The sequence below is a fragment of the Gekko japonicus genome, unplaced genomic scaffold, assembly GCF_001447785.1.
Source record: "Gekko japonicus isolate JY-2015 unplaced genomic scaffold, Gekko_japonicus_V1.1 scaffold2473, whole genome shotgun sequence".
NCBI classification, from domain to species: domain Eukaryota; kingdom Metazoa; phylum Chordata; class Lepidosauria; order Squamata; family Gekkonidae; genus Gekko; species Gekko japonicus.
Window position 1 is genome coordinate 32753 of NW_015169859.1, and position 10393 is coordinate 43145.

Here is a 10393-nt window from a genome sequence, read left to right on the forward strand (position 1 = left end):
TGATTGGCTGAGAAGGAGATAGGATTGCCAACTCCAGGTGGGAAATTCCTGAAGATTTGAGGGATGAAACCTGGAGAGGGTGAGGTTTGAGGAGGGGTGGGACCTCAGACAGGTACAATGCCATAGACTCCATCCTCCCAACCAGCCATTCCTTCCTGGGGAACCACTGTTGCCAATCTCAGGAGAGGGGTGGAAATCACTCAGAATTACAACTGATCTCCAGGAGGGAGGAGTAACAATTGTTGCCAATCTCCAGGTGAGGGCTGGTGATCACTCAAAATTACAACTGTTCTTCAGGTAGCAGAGATCAGTTCCTCTGGGGGAAATGGTGGACTCTGTGTCATTATACCCTGCTGAGGTCACCACAGTACATTGACGCTGAGTGCCAAAGGCCTTGGCATTCTCCCAGAGCCTCTTTCTAGAGCTCGTTGTATTTATTTCCACAATGGGCCTTACTCCTAGTATACATATAAAGTACATTACATAGGTTGGTTGTCAGTAATTGTATTTACCAGTGCCATCCTAAGCAGCGTTCTTTTGTATGTATGCTTGTGCCATCAGTCACAACTGACTTTTGGCAACTCCAGGCAAAGGCAAGTGAAAAGCAGAGAAGGTTTGCCATTGACTTCCCCTGCAGAGTCTTCCTTGGTGGTCCCCCATCCAAGCACCAACACTGCTTCACTTCTGAGTTCTGATGAGATCAGGCTCTACCATGCCACTTTCCCTCTCCTGAGGAGTCTTCTAAAATGGCTGACTTTAATGGACTTATGTAATCCTGTTTAGGACAGCAATGTAAATCAAGTAGCTATGAACAGCTTGCTTTCAAATATCTCAAAAGGCCTATCTCATGTTTTCAGTACTTAATAGATAGGGGTTGCAGTTGCAGTGGTATATTATAGTAGTTTTAAAGAGATATATGTCCTTACTGTGGTGCATTGCCACTGAAGGTGGTGAATACCAGCTAGGACGTCATTCAAGCTAATTTAGATCAGTCCATGTAGATCAGTCCAACAGGTCACCAGTCCTCCAGGGGCTCAATAATCTGCCTGTTGTGGTTGTTTTTGCCACCAACCCAGCATTGCAAAACAGTGGCACCATGATGTGTCAGCAGGCCATAATGCATGGCCATGTTCTGTCTAGTTCATACAGGGGATTTACCTCCACTATGAACCATCCTTCTTCAGCCACAAGTGTCAAAGGTGAGACAAATTTCCCCTTTTTATAGTAGAACCTTTCAGGAATATCTTCCTTCTTGTAAACTTTCATGTGTGGCACATGTTTCAGCATGTTATATACCTGCAAAGAAATTAAAGTCATGACATCGGGGCACATATATTTGCTATACTGCAGCATGTATTATCACACTGAATGCAAAGCATTGCTATAACAGAGGTTGCCATTTTTTAAGCAACGTGCATTTAATACATCTGGGAAAACTCTTTGATCGCTTTCTTGCAAACGTTGCCTCTGCACAGAGTTCTTGCTCCGTGTCCCTCTGCTGTAAACAACAGTGGATTTTATTTTGGCTTCTGCCAACCTTGTTTTCTAATGCTGCAAGCTTATCCAGGAAAAAGGCATGTATAATGAGTACAAGTATTTCAGTTACAATCCTGAACTCTTATCTGGAAGATAATACGTGAAGCCCTGGGAGCAGATAGTGGAGCCCTGGTATGCTCACAGTGATCCCTTCCTGCCAGAAGACAGGAGGTCAATTGTACAATCCTAAACCAGGATTAAAGCTTCTAAGCCCACTGACTTCAATGGACTTGGAAAGGTGTAACTCATGTTAGGCTGGCACTGCAGGGGTTATACTCAAAGGCCAAATGGCTTTTAAAAGCAGGCCACTCTAGACTGTGGTGCAGAAGGATGGCCTTGGAATTACCAAGGTGTATTCTGAGTCACTATGAGATATTACGGCCTTCCCAATTTCAGTTACTGCCATGTCAACAGACGGGGTCAGCTCCCCCAGTAGTATATGTAGGTATAGGGTTGCCTACCCCCAGTGAAGGCGGGAGTTCCCCTGCCACCAGGCCCTGACCCCTGCCACCAATCAGCTGGCTGGTGGGAAGATTTACCAGAAGAGAGAGAGCAGCCCAAGCTATGCCACTGCTGATGCAGCGACTTCACTTCCGGCGGTCACAGGAAGTGATGTCATCACATCGGTGATGTCGTGGCAGTGCTCTGGTATTTGGGCTAAAACTCTATGGCAAAAATTTCTTCTACCATAGAGTTTTTGCCCAGATACCAGAGCATTACCACGACATCACTGACGTGATGACATCGCTTTCGGTGTGCGCTGGAAGTGATGTAGACACGTCTCCAGCCAAGATCACCTGGGCTTTCCTCCTGCTTCTGATAAATCCCACCCTATCCCCTGCTGGTTGCCAGGAGGGACTTGGCATGTAGATATGTAGATGTATGTAGATATAAAGTATTACAGTAAAGCAAAAAAGAAATGATTGCCACAAGAGCAATCATGAAAGATAAAAGGTGACTTTTTTTCTTGCCTGAAGCTCCTTGTCTTTGGCTGGCCACAGGCTTACAACAGGGCCTCGGTCCTTTACTTGTATAACATCACTCATGTTGATACAGTTTCTCAGCTCAATCACTTTTTCCATCCAGTAAATGTCAGTCATCCCATGATCGGAGAAAAGAATGACATTCAGGTTGTTCTGTAGGCCCTTCTCCTGTCAAGACAGTGAACTCATTGGGTTACAGTTTGCAAAGTACACAGTGTGCAGTTCCCCATTTTTACTTTGGTAATCAGATTCACCCCACCCGCGATGCCATGACTATGAGAAAATGTACAGTGGGAGTTAATCTCAACATGCACCTTTTCTCAATCTCAGTAGGCATCTTTTCACTACTAAACAGGCTATTTTTTAAAAAGAATGAATATTCAGGCCTTGATTCAGATAAAGTCACATTTAAGATAAAATAAATGAGACTGAACACGTATTATATCTTGCAATGGGGATACAGTGGGTTTGCCAGCCAGGTGCTGGCAACTAGTGGGAGTATTGTGGGGACAGAGACTTGCGAAGCAAAGTTGAATGATGTCATGACATCACATCTGGCTGAGAATCTGGAAGTGGCCAGGGCTGCAGAGGACCACCATGCCTCCCCCATGATCTTGATCCAAAACAAATATCACAACAAAAATCACTTTGCTTTCTGTTACTGTGAACAGAATAACAATTGTTACCTGAGGATGAGCTCCACTGAATTGAGACATCAGTCTCACTCAAATAGTACTTAAGTGCCAAAAGGCTTTAAAAATATTTCTGCTAACCAGGGCTATTTTGGGGCAGGAACGCACAGGAACGGAGTTCCGGCTGGCTCCCAAGTTGGCCACACCCAGCAGGAACTCATTAGCATAACAGGCCACACCCAACAGCAAAAACTCATTAGGATTGGCTACATTAGGGGTGTGTGGCCTAACATGCAAAGGAGTTCCTGCTCCAAAAAAGGCCCTGGGTTTTGACAACAAACAAGGTAAACAGAATAACAAGCAAAAGGTGGGTGTGGCTGGATGACCATACTTCTGGTAACATGTGGGTGTGGCCTAATGTGCTAATGAGCTGTGCTGTCAGGGGTGTGGCCCAATATGCTAATGAGTTCCTGCTGTTGGGTGTGGCCTATTATGCTAATGAGTTCCTGCTGGGCTTTTTCTACAAAAAGAGCCCTGCAGTGCTAACATGAAACAACCAAACAAAAGCAGACTCACAGGGTGCTTAATGGGGGAAGGAAACCTGGGGTGTTGTGAGAAACCAGTTTTTTCATCCAGGGAGAGGAGGGCAGGTGAGCCAAGTCTCCAGAGGGTGTTGTCTTTGTGCACTTATGCTAACTTTTAAAAGTGATTATAGTCCCCGGACACTAAAATCCAACTAGTTCCAGCTCTCCCTTCCCATTTCATTCCATTCCATCCCCTCCTTTCCTGCTGCTGCCTCCTCGAAGAGGAAAAAAAGAAGCAGGAACGCAACTGAAATTACCCTGGAAATAATTTCTAGAGTGGCTTGATCCATGATCCTGAGCCGGTTGAAGGTACAAAAGCTTAGTAGATCAAAGGGTACAGAACTGACTAGATCTTGTGGGCACGCACAGAATGCCTTTCCCTCAACAACAACTACAAGGCCCTGTGGTCTCCTTTCTTCCTACAGCCATTAATAATTCAGTAGCATACTTGATGCAGAGAAAGCAGCGGGATCACCATGCCCTATTTCCTACGCTAACCATTCAGACGCTTCTGAGACTGCCACCAGCAGGGAATAAAGGCAATAGCCTCCCCCCCAATAAATTCCCCCTCCACAAAAAAAACTGGCATTCAAGAGTATATTGCCCATGGACATGGAGGTGCTATTTGGTCATCATAGCTAATGGCCACCTCTATGAATATCACCCCTTTCCCACCTCTATGAATAGCAAATCCCCTTTTGAAGTCTTCTAAACCAGTGGATGTCACCTCTACAGTAGTTTATTCAATAAACTAATTATGCAGAATGTGATATAATCTACAACTAAGGCATCCACCACCCCACACTTATAACCTGTAACACAGATTAATACAGATCACAATGCGGGGGGGATCACCGTTTCACTATTTGATAGATCCTTGGAAAATATGAACTTGGCACAGAAAATTTTTGTTCTACTAATAAGTATGTTTTAACTCCCCAGCCAGGGTAGGGATGAGAAGGAACAAGGGAGGAAAAGGGGTGGGGTCAAACACAGAAGAATTAGATGATGGGGGGAGAGAGGAAGGAAAGAAGGCACAGGTTGGATGATTTTAGAAACAACTCACAATAGGAAAATGTTCTCCTCAGCCTTGTAGTTTTGAAGGTTTGCAGCCATGGAGAGTTTTCTAAAATAAAACTTGTTTGTAAAAAATAAAGGGGGGCAAACAGCATCAGGAAGTCAGAGCATCTTTCTGTTTATTCTGTCCTGCTTTGTCTGTGCCCCTAGTGGCTGCAGTATAGAACTGCACTAAAAGGGGAGGACCCCAGAATGCATTAGTGAGGTCCTCAAACTGACCTGGCTCCTGGGAATTTTGTACCTCCAGCCCCCCCCCCCAGGCCCTGGAAATGACATCATGATGCTCTAAGAATTCCAATCTCTATGGTTAAAACCATAGAGATTTGGGGGATTCCTAGAGTACCATGATGTCACTTCCAGGGACAGCCAGAATTGATGTTACAATGTCACACAACATTGCTTCCTGTCCCCCATTTTTGTTCCTGCTGGAGCAGAGAGCCCCGATAGGGCTTGAAGCCTGGGGACAGGAGATTGCTCATCCCCCCCCCCGCCCTGCCTAAATTGCATCACCTCATGAGTTTTTAATACTTCTGTTCTGTATTCCCACTGGCAATGTCTGGAAGGGACATGGAGATCCACATTGATGCTCCTCATCTATGTGGAAAATACTTAAGCAAATATTATTTCTCACACAGAGGCCATTTTGAGTGTTATTCCTATGCTAACTTGTTCTGTCTACATTGTACAGTGGAGTAACAACAAACATCCAACTTTAACTTGTTTTTTTAACACTGAGAACCTTGGAGCAGGCAACTTGGCTTGGAGGGAAAATGTACCTTACTAAAAACCTTTCAGTTTCCTGTCCAACTAGGCCCAGAATTTGTCCTAGAAAGCTAATGTAGACTATGGTTTCCAGCACTGGGTTGGGAACTTACTGGACATCTGGGGGTGGAGCCTGGGGAGGGACCTCATCAGGGTATAATGTCAGAGTCCACCCACCAAAGTAGCCATATTCTCCTGGGAAACTGATCTCTGTAGTCTTCAGATAAGTTCCTAGATATCTTAAGGCCCCACCTGGAGACTGGCAACCCTATGTAGGCCCAGCATCCCTGTGGGTTATTAGCAAACAAGTGAAGCTAATTCCACCCTACTTTAGCGCACTGCTACACCTCTTAAAGAGGCAGTGCACAATAGTCTGTGCCTGCTTTTTAGAAACAGCTATATTACCCCATTGGAAATATTGACAGGTGTGACTATTTGAATATGGGCATTTACAATTTTCTTTCAAAATATAGCCATGAATTGTACTCCACGCAGGCTAATTTCAGCTGAAGTGTGTACCGTGAAGAAAGCTGTACTCTTCCCTTAACTCACTTAGCTTTTTACTGATGGAAGCTTGTGCACCACTTACTATGAATTGTACTGGAAATTCCAAGAGATTACATCTCCCAATAGTCCCTTTCTGTTACTTAAGAAGCAGCTGTCTTTTCCCTCCAGATAAGAGGGAAAGAAGAGAATAAGGAAGAGAAAGGGAAAAGAGGGTCTGAGAGAGAACTGCAACCAGAAAAAAATAGGCCTGTGAGAGCTGAAACGGCACTAGCACAGATGGTAGAAGCTGGAGCAAGGAAACTGGTGTCCTCATGTCAGGCTGGAAGCTCAAGTTAGACTCAGTATTAGACTATCTCAGGACAGCCCAGGGAAGAAGGCCCTGGACTGGATCCAGTGACCTCTTACAACTTAACTGACAAGCACAAAAGGCCTACTTAAAGTATATATCATGGGGGGAAAGGACAGGTTAGCTTCTGAGTAGTACTGACCTTGATTAACTTAGTCATAGTGAGCAGTACATTGTCCACAGCTTTTAAAGCATTCGTCCTCTGAACAGACAGAGGCCCATAATGGTGACCTTCTACGTCGATCCTTTCATAATACACTGCCGCCATATCTGCTGTGTCTCTTCTGAAGTGGAAACACGACAGAACGGTTAGGTAAGAAACAAGCATCCTACTGCTATAGCATGTTTTTCAGGTCTGACAGGAGGCGTGGGACCTTGGACAGGTACAAAGCCATAGACTCCACCCTCCAAACCAACTATTCCCTTCTGGGGAACCATCATTGCCAATCTCCAGGTGAGGGCTGGAGATCACTCAAAATTACAACTGTTCTTTAGGTAGCAGAGATCAGTTCCTCTGGAGAAAATGGTGGACTCAGTGTCATTATACCCTGCTGAGGTCGCCACAGCAAATTGACACTGAGTGTCCAAGGCCGGGTCACCCGCCCAGAGCCTCTTTCTAGAGGTCGTTGTATTTATTTCCACAACGGGCCTTTTTCCTAGTCTGAGATAAAGGAGAATATCAGAATCAAGCCCTTCAAGGGGAATACAACTCCATTCAGCACAGGCTGAATCCATATAGACATCCAATCAATAACTGAGGAGATTTGTCAAGGCATAAAGGTTAACAATATTAAGAACATGCATTTATATAGGTTTCTGATGTGTGAACCATCTGTGCTGAATACTAAATGACCTTTTCTAAAAAAGTACATAAAGTAAATAAAGATGCACTTACTAACTATCATTATTTGGCACATCACAATGATAACAACCCTGTGAAATTTATTTTGCAAGTACAGACAAATAATTATGAAACCTCATGCAGTGTTTGTGATCCTTGAAATAACTTCTTTCTGCTCAGGTGAATGTGAACATTAAGCTAGATTTCTGAGATCTAGATTTTTGCCCATATCCAAAAAGCTGGGAAAGACTTTCAAAAAGTATTATAATAATTTTTTTAACCAATATATGATGACTGAGCTGTGAAGAATTAAGAGGATTTTCAAGAAGATTTCTGGGGGGAGGGGTGACGGCAAATTGTAAGATATGGAGACAAGATGACAGCCAGGTATGTTTGTATTAGATCATACTGATCTGGGTGACAGGTATGACTGTCATGTGACAGTGTCACCAGGTACTGATTGCACAGGTTTGCATCAGCTCAATTAACTATCACCATGAGTCGGCATAAGACTCTGATTGGTGCATGGTTTGTATATAAGTAATGCAGTCCAGGAGTCAGTGTTCACACCTGTGAATGTATTGCCTGTGAAGCACCTTGTCGGACAATTCTGTGATATTGGAGACCGCATGGTGGTATGGACTGTATGTAAATATCTGTAAAATAAACCACTGTATATAGTTTCACTAAAGCAACCTGAAACTCTTATTATTCGGACGCTTCATGCACGCCGTCAGGGTTATGGGCCCAGAGTTGCGCTGTGGAGCTCGAAAATGGCATAGCTGAAAGGAGGGCAGGTATTATCCAGACTGTCATGCAACTCTACGCTACTTGACTCTAAATTGCCCAAGTCTTTCTGGGCTGAATGCCTGAGATGCGCTACATATAATGTTAATAGGGTCTGGTGTAAAACAATTGAAGACATTCCCTACAGGGCTCTCTATGGTAAAAATCCCTCATTGCAACACCTAAGGATTTTTGGGTCTAAGGCATGGGTTAACATACCTTTGAAGCAAAGGAGGAAGGGAGGTCCCAGAGTGCAGAAATTAACTTTCATTGGTTGTCAAACTGGTATGAAAGCCTACCGTTTTGTAAACGCTCACAACATGTTGGTATTTAGCAGGTCTGCCAATTTCTGCGAGAATGCCAACTGGTCACACATTCATGCAAATGAAACCCCCGAGCAGATCATGTTGCCTGTTACTGATAGTGCAGGGGGAACAGAGGTGAAGCAGGAAGGTGTCGTTTCTGCACCGCAAGCCTCTGATTCTAGTCCTAGTTCACCGAAGATACCGAGGGTGTCTAGTAGAACTACAAAGGGAATACCTCCTCAGAGATACGGAATTAATCATGTGTTTGTAAAGGTTCCAGAAACTTACACTGAGGTGCTATCTCTTGAGGGAACACAATGGAAGGCGTGGGAGACTGCCATGCAGGCAGAGTATGAGTCTCTGAGAACTCACAAGGTATTTACAACAGCAGAGTTGCCTGAGAAACGCAAGGCAATAGGCTGCCGTTGGCTCTACAAATTGAAACAGAAGCCAAACGGGGCGGTGCAGTACAAAGCACGTCTCGTCGCTAGGGGCTATAGTCAAATGCCAAATGTAGATTTCAATGCAACATTTCAAAGCACTGTAAGAAATGAAACAATAAGGGTTGCTCTGGCTGTGGCATCAGCAAATGGAATGAGTGTACGTCATTTTGATATTGAAACTGCCTACTTGAACGCTCCTTTGAAGGAGGAGATTTACATGGAGCAGATACCAGGATTTCAAACTGGAGGTGAAACATCTGTTCTAAGGTTGCACAAAGCTTTGTACGGATTAAAACAGAGTGGCTATGAATGGGGGCAGTGTCTCCACAATGCTCTGACAAAGCAAGGTTTCAAACAAAGTGTGGCTGATCCCTGTTTATATAGCAAAGAGGTACAAGGAAAAACATGTTGGTTGTTTATTTTTGTTGATGACCTTTGTTATTTGTATTCTTCTCAACAACAGCTGACCTGGTTTACCCAAACATTACAGCCGGTGTTTAAAATGAAGGATCTGGGAGAAATACAACATTATCTGGGTGTACAGATAAGCAAGGATGATCAGGGTAATTATACACTGTGCCAAGAGGAAAAGATCCTGCAGCTGGTTCAAAGGTTTGGCATGGGTGATGCAAACATTGCCGACACTCCCATGACCGTAAGTTATTGTAAAGAACCGCAGGAACATTTGTTTCCACACAAGGAGGTGTATCAATCCTTGGTGGGGTCACTGTTATACCTGTCATGCTGCACTAGACCAGACATCTCTATGGCTGTACATTGGCTATGTAAGCAATGTCACTGTCCATACCAGAAGGACTGGATGGCAGCAAAACGTGTGCTCAGGTACTTGAAGGGCACAGCAGGTGAAAAATTAATGCTGAAAGTGGATGCAAGAGCCGAGAGTCTGTCTGCATTCAGTGACGCTAGCTGGGGAGACAGACCAGATTCCAGGTCAACCACAGGTTACACTATCTTTGTGTTAGGAACTCTGGTGGGATGGAAATCAATAAAACAAACGCACATCGCGATGAGTTCTTGTGAATCTGAGTATTCGGCCATCAGTGACACAATAATCCAATTAGAATGGTTTCATCAGCTATTAAAAGATTTTTGTGTGGTGTGTGAATTACCAATCAAGGTGTTCTGTGACAGCTCGGCAGCTGGTCAATTGGCACAAAATCAAGGGATGAAAACCAGAAGCAAACATATAACCATAAGGTATCAGAACGTTAAAACAGCTGTATGTAACAATTTCATTAACATTCAGTATTGTAGTTCTGATGAAAATTTGGCTGATATGTTCACTAAGTGTGTATCTGTAAATAGATTCAAACTGTTAAAATGTAAGCTATCTTTTGTATAGGCTGCATCTTGGGAGGTGTGACGGCATATTGTAAGATATGGAGACAAGATGACAGCCAGGTATGTTTGTATTAGATCATACTGATCTGGGTGACAGGTATGACTGTCATGTGACAGTGTCACCAGGTACTGATTGCACGGGTTGCATCAGCTCAATTAACTATCACCATGAGTCGGCATAAGACTCTGATTGGTGCATGGTTTGTATATAAGTAATGCAGTCCAGGAG

At 44.0% G+C, this 10393-nt stretch overlaps 1 protein-coding gene across 1 annotated transcript in view; it reads right to left on the reverse strand.

Annotated features, from left to right (window-relative positions):
* The window catches only part of ENPP6 (ectonucleotide pyrophosphatase/phosphodiesterase 6), a 45602-nt gene that overhangs the window by 10523 nt on the left and 24686 nt on the right, over positions 1–10393 (reverse strand). The window contains exons 4-6 of the mRNA XM_015417407.1: positions 6570–6711; positions 2508–2687; positions 1159–1296 (exon numbers count right to left, since the gene is read on the reverse strand). Coding sequence (XP_015272893.1) covers positions 1159–1296; positions 2508–2687; positions 6570–6711 — 460 coding nt within the window. The remainder of the gene's footprint in view (positions 1–1158; positions 1297–2507; positions 2688–6569; positions 6712–10393) is intronic.